General features: G+C 38.0%; 1 protein-coding gene across 3 annotated transcripts; it reads left to right on the top strand.

Moving 5' to 3' along the window:
• Positions 1 to 4: 4 nt before the first annotated feature.
• GOLT1B (golgi transport 1B) lies at positions 5 to 14168 on the top strand. 3 transcript variants are annotated; one of them, XM_074871453.1, is made up of 6 exons: positions 5 to 155; positions 4644 to 4735; positions 6558 to 6736; positions 10133 to 10214; positions 11188 to 11221; positions 11572 to 14168. In XM_074871453.1, exons 1-5 carry the CDS (start codon positions 131 to 133, stop codon positions 11194 to 11196), a joined length of 387 nt encoding a protein of 128 aa, XP_074727554.1. In that variant the 5' UTR covers positions 5 to 130; the 3' UTR covers positions 11197 to 11221; positions 11572 to 14168. The 3 variants fall into 3 exon arrangements, with proteins under 3 accessions (XP_074727554.1, XP_074727553.1, XP_074727551.1); XM_074871452.1 differs by lacking the exon at positions 11188 to 11221; XM_074871450.1 differs by lacking the exon at positions 11188 to 11221 and having other exon boundaries at positions 11542 to 14168.
• Positions 14169 to 14353: the final 185 nt, after the last annotated feature.

Raw genomic sequence — 14353 nt, 5'->3', positions numbered from 1 at the left:
CGCCGATTGGCGGGACCGGAGCCAATCAGCGGCCTCCTTTCACCCGGCGGCGAGGCGAAGGGGGCTGCGTGTTTCCGGAAGACGTGGCCGTCGCATCTGCGGCTGCTGTGCCCCGCGCTCCGCTGCCACCATGATCTCCCTCTCGGACACCCAGAGTAAGCGCCGCTCCCTCGCCACTAGCAGCCCGTGGGGAGCGGGTCGCCCGCCGTGGGACTGGGGGCGGCTGAGCTGCGGGGCGGGGAGGCGGGGCGGGGGAGGGACGCTGGTGGCGGTCGAGCAGTGCGGGGCGGGCCTGGCCCGCCGGTCCCGGGCCCTCGCCCTTTGTTCACGCTTCCGCGGCGCGTCGGTGGTAGCCGTGGGAGCGGTCGGGGCTTAGGGCCCCGGCATGGGCTGCTGTGCCGAAGCGCCCCTGCGGAGAGCTCTGCTCCCTCCTCGGCCCAGGCCCGCTCGGGGCCCCGGCGCTCTGGCGGAGCGCGGCGCGGAGGGGAGACTCCCGGCGCTGGGGCGGGAGTCGCCGAGGAGGGGTTCGGTTTGTGCGAGTCAGGGGGAGCCGTCGGCCCGCCCGTTTGCCGCCCGCGGCGGGCACCGGCTGAAAAGCAGCCGCGGGGTGGGAACGGGAGGGCGCAGGCGGAGCTTACTTGGCCGCGCCCGTCGGCGTGGCCGCTCCGTGAGGACTTAAAACTCGCCCCGGCCTCGGGTCTGGCGGTGGTACCGTGAGCTGCCAGGTGGAAGGGGAAGCGAGGGGAGTGCGGGGCTACGGAGGAGCGCTCGGCAACGCCGGTGCCCGCTTCCGTAGAATGGCACCGTCACCCGCGCCGCTGTGGCTGCCTGCGTTTGTCTCGGGCTGCGAGCTCCTCCGTGCTGGCAGGTCTGCTGTGGCGTGGCGATGGCGAGAATGAATGAAAGCTGAACGGTAAACAAAAGTAACAATTAGCTAAAGTCTTCTAGTATGCCTCCGTGTGGACGTTAGTGGTTTGAAATCACTTAATTACATGTCAGTGGCTTTACTGTGTTTCTTTTAACTTACTACTACTGTACTACATGTTTGCGGGTGACATTGAGGGGGTTTTAAGGTGAGGACCAGACACTCAATCTGGAGAGAAAAAAGAAGTACTTGTATGTAACCGTAGTTTTCTTTTCACTGAATGGAAATAGAGATGCTGAAAGGGAAATCACAAAGAAATCAAATTAAAGGGGTTTGTAAGAGTTTAAACTGTGAGGTAAAGGAGAATGTTAGGTCTTTGATTTGAATTAACACCTCGCATGTGATATGTTTCTGGCATGGTTGCCATGAAAGAAAATGAGCCTGCTTGATGGGTACCGTAGTGTCAGTTATGAAGGAGGATAAGTGTGAAAAATGTAGAAAACAAAGTTAAAAGAACTAAGTTTAACTTGATAGCAGGATCCTGGAAAAGGAGGTATTGGAGAGCCAGTCAAGGCCAGGGATGAAGACGGGCAGAAAAGCAGGCTCAAATTAAGGTCAGTGATTTCTTGAGAAATTCAGGCACTGTTCTCTGTTATGGGGATGGATGCTAACCCTTGGAGTTATTTTTTCTGATTGATTAAACCCTTGTGGGCTTTGCTTTTTCCCATTCCCCTGATCCTCCTGTCCAGAGTATTCATTGGGGAAAAAAGAAAAATCTTTTCAGAAGGAGGAGATCTATTTGCTACTTTTCTTTTTCTTAGTTCCACATTTGGGACCTTCAGCTAACTCCAGTGCTGATTCTGTTGGTTTTAACTTTCAGAGCTAAGAATAGTAAGTGAAATACTGTGGAGTTCAGGAGTTTTTAGCTTTTTCACAGTTTTTTCTGAAATTCTGAAGATATTTAATCAGGTATTTTTAAACTCCCTGCTCTCTGGAAAAATACGGAGCTCACCATAGAGTCACTGGTAGAGTATCATGATAAATACCTGGAGAGGACCACTGCATTAGTTGATGTTTGGAAAGTTAAATTTGCAGCTGTCGTCTAGAACATTTTTTGAAGTGCTTCATTGAATGGAGTTATAAATCACCAGTAATTGCAAAAGAATGCACTTAGTTTTTCCCAAACAAATTAATTTTTCAATACTAAAAAATACTGCTAGCAACACAATTAAAAAATTGAAACTTAATAAACTATAAACTGCATTAATTTTCATCTTCTGCAAGCCTATAGTGCAAGATTCCATTCTTATTTTCTATACAAAAGATAGAGAATGTGCGTTGTCTTCCCTGAACTTTCACAAGCAATGTATTTTAATTTTAAGTCTTAATATTTACTAAACTGTTTTGATACAGTACTGCAGTACTCTTGCATAGCTTACAGGATTTCTGCAGAAACATTGAGAAACCATTGCTCCCTTCTCTCAGTACATCATAATAACTTTTTAAAAATCCAGAGTAAATGTCACATGGCTAGTATGTGTTTCTGCATTTCTAGGTGTTGAAAATGTTGTGTTTGAGTAACATGGGAAGGGTCTTCTGGTGCAGGAGAAAGCATTTAAAAATAGTTCACACCCTCTATAAAAATTCCTAGTTCATTGTTGCAAAGATTAAGTACCAGATGTCAGTGATTTTTTTTTTTTTTCTTCCTCTAAGAATGCTAGTCAAATATATTTCCAAATTCTGATATGAATCACGTCAGTAATACCTTCTGCTGAGATATTGGCAACAGAGAATAGTAGCCCTGGACTACTCATCTTCTTTCAGCAGTAATTTTGGGACAATGAGAATGGTGTTGCTTGTGTTTCTTTTTTTTTTTCTTTTCCCTCCACTAACCAGAGAATGGTTTTGACTTTTAAAGTGAAACTGAACTTGCTGTAGGAGTAGGTGCTTACAAACATGTTTGAAGTGAGTACAGAAGTGTCAGAGTAGTAATTGCAGTAGCTGTTGGGAGTTGGCCTCTGCCTTCTTGCTAGATCCCTACTTTGTGCTGTGTCTGCGGGAGGAGTGAATACTCGCTTCCCGTGACTGCATATTTATCTTATTGGCAGCTGGTAATTCCTTTGGAGTCCTGTCTCCAAGTGTTTTCCTGCCAGAATGCAAATTGTTTCTGCTCTTGTAAAGTAAAGATTATTAGAGAAAAGGGCAGATTGCAATTGTTATATTGCCTTCGGTCAGCAGATTCATTGAAAATACTATTTTTAATTCCATTTTTCATTGTAAACAAGTATTGAGAATGTCTGCAGTAAATCAGTTGTAGGAGGTTACTTACTAGTTTTAATTCTGGGTGGTTCAAACGCTAATAGCAAAAGATTAAAGAGGCAGGCAATACTGTAGAACCACAGATTTAACACCATGTGATCTGCAACCTTGCTGAAAGATGAGCCCTTACAGAAGAAGTTCAGGAAGTTGAATGTTGCTGTAACAAATCTCTGAGCTGTTTTGAAATTTTTTTGCAGTAACTAAATGGAAGTTCTGAAATAGACAGAGCAATACTCCTTTGCTCCTGAACTCTTCAAGCAACAGTAAATGATCAACTAGCTCTACATTGCAGTCAAAACTGCAACTAAAATACATTTAGGTAGATCTGGCTAACAGTAGCAATTACCACTGTGATAGTGGGTGGGGTTTTTTGTTTGAGGCTTTACAAAACTACTGGGAACTTCAATTTATATACACACAGAGACACAAACTGGGCTGCCAGCCTGTCTATAGTATTAGGGCTGGTTTTGCTAGCTGTTTTTATGTATCCTGTAGATTTCAAAGTTCTCTGATCACAGGGATAGCAATAATGTTAAGGGTGAGTGCGCAGATAAATGCAAAGATTTTTTTGCAGCCATGTTGCTGCTGTTCCTGTTATTTCTCTCCCAATCAGTCTGTGTGAGAGTCAAAGGAAGGCCTTAGAGGTTTAATTTTGAAAGTGGGATGTATTTTTAACCATGGTCTTCAAGATAGCTTGGAGGCTATTGTCAAATGGTAGCTTTAATCATAGTTTGACATTTCTAGCCTGGTTTCTTTTCAAACCTTCCATTCAGCTCTCACCTTCCCAGTATTTCTTGAGCAACCTTTACAGACAGGCAGGACTCAAAGATATTTAGTATCTACTAGTTTTGAGAACACTGGCAACTGGCTGGGGACCCAAGCTAGTGTTTAATAGCCATCAGCACATGTGTAGCTTGGAAGGAGCCTATAGCATTAGTCTGAGTGGTGTTCAGAAATTGGGGGAAGTGGGGCTGCTATGCAAGATTATGGGAGGTGGAATGTGAGGCCTCAGGAGGATGGAAAGGCCCAGGGTGCTTGTGTTACTACAGTAAACGTAATGGGATAAGAGTTGCAAATTGTAAACAAAGTTTCATTACCTGTTCACAAAAAAGTCCTTTTCTCCATACTAGCAGTAAATCAAAAGGGAGGTCTTTGCTCTATGTATATATGTATGCATGATTCTTTTTTTGTTGCATTCAATTTCACTATATAGTTTCAAATATGTACTTTTTCTGATAAGCAGCTTTCAAAGATCTCTCAGTCTGTTTAAATAATTGGTGTCTACAAGACATACTATATTTGTACACTCAGAGTTTTTAGGTGGTCATAAAATAGGCTGAGGTTTTTTATAAATTTAAAATGTCTGTAGATTGGACGTTCTAAGTTTTTCACAGTCTTTATGCATGAGTTTTTCCTGGTACTATGTTTTGTTACATACCTAAATTTGTTTCTTTTTCAGAGATTGGAATGGGACTAACAGGCTTTGGAGTGTTTTTCCTTTTCTTTGGAATGATACTCTTCTTTGACAAAGCTCTTTTGGCTATTGGAAATGTAAGTGGCTTCTGTTTAGTCCTAGATTCTGCACTGATTAGAATTCAGTATATGATATATTAAAAATAAACTAAAAATAGAATTAAGTTATCAATTTGAAACTGGATCACAAGGAATACTGTGGCAATTTGGTATAAAGCAAGAGTTATACTCAGTGACAGGAGTGAATCATTTTTCCTGATTAAAGTTAGAACAGCTCACATGAATCTAAATATCATACCTCCAGGTCAAGCCTGTGATATGTTGGTCAGACAAGAAGCAGCTTGTTATGCTGCTGCAAATACAATCTTCAGATTGGCTGCCATCACTAATGTTTTCTTTTTTGTCATCTTGTAAGATAACTGTCAAATTTAAGTATGTATTTGGATAAGAATAGTGAAGTGTTCTGTACACACTAGCAAATGTAGCTTTGCAGTGTTTTATTAGGAAAGAAAGAAGTATGAATTGCTGATAGTCTGGGTTTAGAAGAGCCAATCACCCTTCATAGTGGAGAGATTTAATATCTTCAGTTTTTACAAGATCAAAGCGGCATAGAAAAATAAATCCTAGTTCTGGTACACAAAATTCCCAGTCCAAAGCAAATATAAAATGACAGGGTGTTTTCTGAATGTGATAATCTCTGCGCCTCTGCTGTTCTCAGCTTCACCAGCTAGCCAAGAGCACAGCCTGGTAGAGGTTTGCATTCTCTTTTGCTGATGCCTAAAAGTCTGTGGTCAAAACTGATCAGTTTCATTCTGTAGCAGCAGAGTCAAATACTGAGATTCACTGAAGGAAAATATAAAAATGTATGTTTTAATTTGGGTGCGTTAGTTGAAGCATTGTTCTGAACCATCAATAAAGCATATAGTGAAAGAGTTTAAAAATAAAATAATGCTTATTTTTTCCTTTCCTAATGCAAGGTGGAAATAAGAGATCCTGCTTAGGGAAAATGATGGAAACATAGGTAGGAAGAGGCAATGACAGTCTATGTGGTAACCAAATGTAATGCAAGAAAAGGTACTGTATCCTTACAGAAAGTTTAAAAGAAATTATATCAGAAGGGGGAAGAGGTGTTAAAGTGGTCTATTAAATAATATAAAAAGCTTAAATTTCATCTATAATCTTGAGTAAAATCTGAGATACTATCCCTTTCTCAGTAAAAATGTTGCCTGGATGTATGCTTGCAAGCTGAAATAGTTACAAGTTCTGTTGCTAAAGGACACTAAAAATAGTCCTGACTAGTTGGGGCTAGTGTGATAGTGTTCAGTCTATACTGGAACCAGTATACAGTAGAAAATCTGTACACAGTGCAAAAAAACCCAAACCAACAAGTAAGATAACCGATAATGCTCTTCAGCTATTTTCCTTTTTTGGCTTTGTGCTGTTCAGTAGATCAGTACGAGCTATTGAAGATGTCCACGGTACAGAACAGAGTTGCTTTTGTAACGTGTGTCCTCAGTTTTTAGGAACCTTTGCTGTCAGTGGTACTAAGCTTCAGCACTGCTTGTGGATAATGATTGTCCTTGTGTTACAGGACAGATATAACTATTGTCACCAGGTCTTTTGACATGATTGTGTTTGTCAGAGACCGCAAAGGTAGACCTCTTACTTTTTAAGCAGCTGAGAGAAGAGTTTTGAATGCTAGCTACAAATGCTTTAAGATGGAATTTACAAAAGAAAATCATTAGTAAATTTCTTCTTACCATCTATCTTTTGGTATTAAAAGAAGTTGTGCAAGAAATGCAATCTAATTTTGTAGAAGATATATATATATTTATGTCTACATATTAAACTTAGGAATATAATTAGCTGGGTTTTTTCTTTTTTTTTTTGCCTTTTCTAGGTTTTATTTGTGGCTGGCTTGTCTTTTGTTATCGGTTTAGAAAGAACATTTCGATTCTTCTTTCAAAAACACAAAATGAAAGCAACGGGCTTTTTCCTTGGTGGTGTGCTCATAGTTCTCATTGGTTGGCCTTTAATAGGAATGGTCCTTGAAATTTATGGGTTCTTCCTATTATTCAGGTAAGACTTGTTTCAAAATACCTTTCTGTACTGGTGTGTCTAGGAACAAATATATTTGTTTAGTGTTGCTGCATTGCAGCTGGCAAAGTGGCAACCTTTAAATGTTCGCTTTTGATAGATTTTATATAAAATTGTTGATTTATATTTGCAAGAGGTGGAAAGTTGGTAAGTATTTTTCCAAGACTCAAATCTGCTAATGTTTGTGAGGCATATACCAAACTGACTTTGGTACTGTTTATGTCTAACCAAAGAATTGTAAAGCTTCGAAATATCTGGGACCCCAAATTATTAGCAGTGCAAAGTTTAAGTATTTCATCATTAGGGAACTTAGATACTTAGTATTTTTTTTTGTGGGGAGTTTGTTCGTTTCTTTAACAAATGGGGCAAAATACTTGGTTACAAACATCCTAGGTTTATAACTTTACGATTTCATTACTATGGTCGTCCAGTGAAAAGATGTTTTATGTCATGTTTCATTACCCTTTTGCCCTAGTATAGTCAGAACTACTGGCTTAGGTTACCATTATCTTGTCTGAGTTAAGGAAAGATGAAAAATTGTTATTTTTTTTAAACAGCAATTGTAATACATGTTATAGCTTTCACAATGTGTGATTTAACTTCTTCATAAATGCAGTGTAATGGTGAAAGAATCTGATGTGTTACACCCTGTATATATCTATATTTTATCTTTATTTCCATGGTTGAAGTTCCATACTTCACTATAGAACAAAGTACAAAATATGCTAATAAGAAGGGAGGCTTTTAATTGTTCTTGGACTTCTGTGCTGATGAAGACTGTTTCATTAGTGCGTATTAATCTAGTAAGAGACACCTAAAATATTTTTGAAGTGTTCAGCTACTGGCTAAATAGTACAGTTCCTGTTAATCAGAATCAAACCGCCGTTCTCATGGCTTTCTTTTTTCCACTCAATAAAATTGTATGTTAATCTTGTATTTAGTTCAAATAAAATGTTTAAATATTTTACTGGAAAAAAAAATCTTAACTTGGCTTCTACTGAAGACAGTGAGATTTCTGAAAATTAATTCTGCAATTTTAATATATGCTTCTTATTGTTCTACTGCAAGTCTTTTGAAAAATCACAGTATTTCACTGAATGTAGCACTTGGGTTTAATCAGCCAGTACAAAACAAGTAGAGTGTGTCCAACCAAACATTTCTCCTTTTAAAAGAATTATAAATTACTGTGTCTAAGCATGTATGGTTATGGATTATCTATTGGTGCTAGCCAGGGACTAGCAGAGTGAAATAAAGTTGAAGGAATTATAGAAGGTCAGTAGTTATCCCTAGGTCACGGGGACTATCCCTCAGCCAGAAGAGTATCAACAAGGGATAGATAATTCCAGATGTGAATGTTTATCTGATCTGTTTTAATTTAAAACATCTCTAGACCATCTTTTCTAGTGCTTAATAGTTCTTAGTATCCAAATCCCTTGCTACAATGTTAGCTAGTTACTATTCCAAGTAAAGACTTTTTTGCTTCAGTCTCGTTCATTTCAACCATTATCGTGTTTCCAGTAACCTGCTCCTTTTTGAAGAAGTTAAAAGTGGAGCCTTTCCTCAAGCATCATTTTATATGATTCCTCAGGATCCCACTGTTTGGTTGCATAACAGAAAACTTCCCTGTTGTCATCGGTCTCTGAAGTACATAATTTTCTTAAGCCCAAGGAATACCAGATCAATTTATGCACCTTTGGATTTGTTAGGGCAGTATGTTGTAAGGATGGGCATTTCTGTGTATCCTAATGGTTCTACTTGTGTTTACCAGGACTTTTATATGGAAAACCTTTATATTTATCAAGAGCAATTTAACAGTTCTGGTAACTTTATTTCAACTCAGACTGAGTTGAATACAACTGAATCACTGAATACAGTGTTTACAAATGTAAACCACTGTATTGTACTTTTTTCAGTCTTGATTTTTTTAGACCACTAAACCAGTTCACTAGGTGTTCAGGTCCCTCTAGAATCTTTACTTGTAGGTTGTTGTTTTGCATATCTAGACTACTTCTACATAGTCACCTTTCATATGCCCTGTAGCAGTAATTGCAGAGCCTCTGTTGTCCACAAAGCAACAATTAGGTACTGATGACCAAGAACACTTAAACGACAGGATTGCAAAGATTATTTTGTTTTGAGATGCATCTGACTGAAGTGAGACATACACACAATTATTAGTTTATGCTGCTTTAAATCTAGAATGCCTTTCCCTTCTTGTCTTTATTTAACATGCTGCCACAAGTTTCCTGTCAGAGGTTTAGTCTTTTGCTATACTTCCATGTGCTCAGACTGCATTCACTGGAGAAGGCTATTATGGGACAGTATCTCTTGTACTCTAAGCTGCTTTTGGAGCCTTGTTCGGGTTACAGGCATCCGGAGTTATAGATAACAATATTATTCTAACTGTACTGACTATTTCTTATTCTTGGCTACACCAGTTGTTTTAATCCGTCACAAGTGGTTTGTGTGCCCTGCATCAAAATTTACTGGACTACTGAAATAATCCGGTCTTTAAAAAAAGAAAATTTCCAAGAAAAACTTGCTGAGAGTGATATTACCCAGCAAGTAGTTCTTACTGATGTAGTGAAGAGGATGATGAGACTTGCGAAACTTCACTGTTTCACTGTGGCTGAGGTCTCATTACATGTTAATCCTTATTCTACACAGGGAATGTATAGCTCAACAAGAGATTCCTCAGAATGCCACCACCAGCTGAATTGCTGCAAATGACTGCAAACCGCTGAGATGGTGGCATAGAAAAATTATTTTCCTGCTGCAGAGACAAAGTGGGCAGTGCAGGGGGCTGCACCATAGCAGCTGTGCTAGGCAACATCCCCTGGCTCATGATTCAAATCTCTGACTTTACATAAATTTGTGAAATAAGTGAATATGCAACTCTGTCATGTTTAATTCTCTTTGGTTAATGTAAGGACCACCATATATGGTTTCAAAGGGGTTTACTCAGAATTAACTTCAGTTGTTTTTACATTGGGTATTGCAAGAATGTATTTCCTATAGCATAAAAATAAATCCTCTCAAAATATGTATGGTAATTTTGAGAAATGAGTTGGGAGTGTGAGTTCTGTTGACTAAGTTGACTATTCTTTTAGTTATTTTTTTTTAAGAGCTTTTTTTAAGAGGTTGCCAGCTATGAAGAAAATTAAGTTCCTTTAAAAATAATGTGTTTCTTTCCCAGTTTTCTTCTTTCTCTGCTGAATGTATGTTGATATATTTGGTAAAATTAATGTGCGGCTAACAAACTACAAGATTTTATGTAATCTTGGTTTAAAAAATACCTCCTATTTCTTCATTTTATAGCAATATGAGAATAGTTTAATTATAAAAAACTAATACAATCTTCTGATATCTTACCTGAAGGGGGTTCTTTCCTGTGGTGATTGGCTTCATTAGAAGAGTTCCAGTTCTTGGATATCTCTTGAATTTACCTGGTATAAGCTCGGTAAGTGTTCGGTACCTCATGCAAAATTTGAAGCTTGTACTGGTTTTTATTCCATTCTTACAGCAATAGTAGAAATGCATCAGAAATAAAGCAAATAACTGTAGAGCAGTTACTCTGCGTGTATTCCTGTATAATTCTTGCACCATACAGATCGCCTTCATTCCCAGTGAGAGAGTTCTAGATGCAAAAGGAACAAAAAGGACACCTTTGCAGAAGCTGCCCCTGCTTACATGTTGTGAAGTGGAAAGAGCCCTGGACTGTGACTCAGGACACTGGGGTTCTGCTTCCTGCTTCACTGTTGGCCCTAGGTGACCAGATAGGCGAATCACGCTACTGTTCTGTGCCTCTTCTCCTGTCTGTACAATGAGGAGGACACTGTTCTTCTTTGTGTAGTACTTGGATATATTTATGAAAACGGGCCTGTAAAAGCAAACAGTTTAGTTCAATGTTAAATTGCAGCTTCTATGGTGAATCCAGAAACTCTCATGATGCATAGTCATTCATCAGATATATTTATTAAGGTCCACTGCACCAGACTACGTCTTGCTATTTACTAAGATTTGTATATTTTCAAATGCAGTTTTCCATTTTCTTAACCAATAGCCAGGGATTTGAAGACAATTAACAGGTGCCAGAAAGATGGTAGTCTAGGGTGTTTCAGTCAACTACTTTTACTGTGCTAATTTCGGTATGTATTTTAACACAAGTATTTTTAATCCTAGTTTTGAAAGCAACAGTTTTAATAGTTATCACTAAAAAATTAATAGGGGGTATAACTTAGATGTATACAGGCTGTTTTTTAAAAATTGGTGTTCAAGATGATCTGTTCCAATCTTAGGCCAAGTTCTGGCTGATAATTCATGATCAATTGGATATTTCATTTGTCAATTGATCTTACTTAGTCATATTTAGTTTGATCATAATGGGGTTAAATCTTGTTTTAGAAAGGTAATTGTTAATGTTTTATTCAAAGCCTACGTAGGCTCAGAAGAGAATCCACAGTAATGGTCAGTTGAAATATCTTACTTGGTCTACTAATGCATGTGTGGCTGATACTGTATTGTTTTGTTTTAATCATTAAGCTAGCAGTGTTATCTGCATTCTTCTGTTTCCTTTTCATTCTGTTACATCTTCATGTTGCACTGTTAATGTCTATATGAGAAAAACATGTCATGCAGAAACACAGTTGTAAGATTTTTAATTTTCACAAACTTAAATCATGAGATCTCGGTGAGTACCACTTGACTCTCATTTTCAGTCGCATACTAACTGTGCAAGTAGCAAGTAATATTTGGGAGTAACTTCACTGTACATTAATGTCATGCAGCTTAAAACCTTTTTGTCTCCTTTTCTACAGCTTGTAGATAAAGTTGGAGAAAGCAACAACATGGTATAATGACAAGAGGGCAGAAGACCAATTCTAAACTTACTGTATTATTTATGAAATCCTTTTGAAGAATACTCAGCACAAAGTTGTGTACAAAGGAAAAGCTTGTTACATTCTTTACATAACAGTTTAATTTAAAATGTATAGTCAACAATATACATTAGAAAAGAAGCTCAGCAAGTGTGCTTCTAGGAAAGTAACTCCAGAGTTCAGGAAGTAAATTGAAGAGGTGAAAGCCATGGAATAACCCATGTGACAACTGTTCAAGACTATTTTTGTTGGTTTTGGAAAAAATGCTAGAGGCAATGAACCCTTGTGGAATTAACAGTGCCTGTACTTTACCTCCTTATTTTGAAGGTGCAGTAGAGCAAACAGGCCTATGTTTTTAAGGGTGACCCAAACTTATCCAACCCTCTGCTTGCTATCAGAGTGTAAAAAAAGAATCAGAAAACTTCTTGTGTAACAAGAGATGCGTCTTTGCATGAAAGTTAAGATGACTATTCATCTTTAAGTGTATCATGGAAAAAAAAGGAAACCCTACACGATTCTGTTGTAAACATTTTTGTAAATATGTGGCTGAAATAAAACATTGTTATCTTAATGTTTCAAAGCCAAATGTAAGTTGATTGTATTTGCCTTCCATTTTGGAATATGCAAAAGGTCAATCTTTGATAACTGCAGTCTTAAATGTTGGTTCTGAACATGTGTAGAGCTCAACAGGGAACTCTGGAAACTGGCTCACACTCCTCTTCCAGTTTGTTCTCCTTGTGTCATGTTACACTTGCATCCAGATGAGAATGTAGCCCCTTGTCACTAACATGAAACTTTGTGAAATATGCTTAGTTCACAAAAAATGCATTTGGTTAAGGTGCTGACATGAACCCTGTGAAATGTATCTTATGAAAATCTGAACCTTTGTTTTTAAATAGTTTGAAGCTAAGGTTTCTTTGTTTACTCTGGAACTACAAATTGACTTATTTTTTACAGTAATAAAATGAAAACTTAAGTTCTGTGTATGTGAGTCTCTGGGGAGAAAAATCAAGCTAATGGGGCTAACTAAAGATCAAGTGCCAATCTCTGTATGTTTTGTAACTTGTTGCTCGAGCTATCTTCAAATAGCTTAAAAGTTCTATCAGTCACAGCAACAACTTTGCTGTTACATAGATTCTTAGCTAATCTGGAATAAATGTCCCCTACTAATGCAAGGGTCACATTTCTGCTTCTATTGGAATGTTAAACATTGTTCACTTTCAATAGATTTAGTTATGTAGTGTCCTCACCTAATAAAATGTCATTATTAAGTAAACTGTATTTGTGCAGGCTTTGGGGGCTGCAGTTGTGTTTAATTTTCTTTTCCCTTAAATGTAATCCTAAAAAAATTACCAAAATGCAATGGTAGTATTTCAAGTAACTATGTATTCTTAGAGGTCTAATGACTGGGTTTTGGATTGTTTTCTTTTCCTTTATGATGCAGTTAAAATTGGTATTTTCCAAAATAACTTTTTAACAAGAATCCTCATATACCAGCCCTTTGGAAGTTGCTATGAACTTCATTTGTACAAGACATGTTTTATTTTCATTATAACTGTGTAAGTAGCCACAATCTACTATTCCCAACATTTAATTTGCTTCTTTCTCAAACAGGCACAAAATGATTCAGCGGAAAAAATGCCATTATATTTACAATGAATAATGTCTGAAAAATCAGTGTGTTTTATAAATGACAAAAAATGGCTATATTTGCCTGATGGCATGTGTGTTGCAGTTTGCAAACAGGACTAAATATGACTTGTGGCTTCTACCTCAAGAGATAAACCAATTTTAAGTGCTCCCATAGATCTGTGGTGTGTTAAAATGACTAGAGAATAACACTACAGCAGTTTAGCAAACTCATCGTATTTGCTTTGGCAGAGCACTAGTTTGTACTGTGGGAATCAAGTACTGTTTAAAGCAGATGGTGTTCATAATTTACATTGGAAGTCAGCTACCTGAAGATTTTTATTATTTTCTTTTGAAAGTAATGTGATGGGAAAGGTGGATTGTACCACATGACTATGGAGCTCTGACTGAAAGCAAATTGCTTGGTAAGCTGAAGTACTTTCATCAAAAAGGAAGTTGATGATATCTTTCAGAGGTGATGAATGTGTTGCTGTGATTTTTTTCTAGCCTTCTGAAATGCCGGGATGTGGGCAGTTCATCTCACTTATATTTAATTCATTGTTTAAACTCAGAAGTCAGTTTTTGTCAGATGTGAACTGTTGTGAAAAGCATCTGAGGGAACAAAATTGTATGTTGAATTTAGCATAGTCATTATCCCTCAAGGTAATGTCTGAGACACTTTTGCCAAGATAAATGTGGGTGGCAGCAAAGGTCAAAATGACTTAGCCTTAAAGTGTTTCTGTCGTCATAAAAATATCTTTAACAGAAACATGCTTGGAACATTTCCCCTTTTAAATGTAATTTATAATTGCTGCTTTAAAAATCATAAGGATGGATCTTATTCTGAGCAAACGAATACTGTAAATATCCTTGTCATACCTTGAATAAATGGGTACGTTTTTCTATAATTTGTCTTTGTGTCTCTTTACATGCACACTTTAAGAAAGGATTTTGACAAGTTTTCCTTTCCAAAGGTTAGGAAGTGCATGCTGTTACTGCTTGACTATCTTACACTGTTGTGACTTTCTTTCATAGTAAATAGTTTCTTTTGATTAATCTTAAATGAAAAGGTTTCTTCTTTTTCTTACAATAA

Source organism: Strix uralensis, chromosome 5, assembly GCF_047716275.1.
Source record: "Strix uralensis isolate ZFMK-TIS-50842 chromosome 5, bStrUra1, whole genome shotgun sequence".
Lineage (NCBI taxonomy): Eukaryota > Metazoa > Chordata > Aves > Strigiformes > Strigidae > Strix > Strix uralensis.
Note: the sequence above shows the minus strand (reverse complement) of the source record. Positions and strands in the feature narration are given on the sequence as shown.

Bases quoted from the DNA above. Each gene is read 5' to 3' on its own strand.
- GOLT1B (XM_074871450.1), top strand. From the start codon at position 131: ATGATCTCCCTCTCGGACACCCAGA. The intron at 156-4,643 runs GTAAGCGCCGCT...TTTCTTTTTCAG, and splicing joins CTCCCTCTCGGACACCCAGA to AGATTGGAATGGGACTAACA. The intron at 6,737-10,132 runs GTAAGACTTGTT...TCTTACCTGAAG, and splicing joins GGGTTCTTCCTATTATTCAG to GGGGTTCTTTCCTGTGGTGA.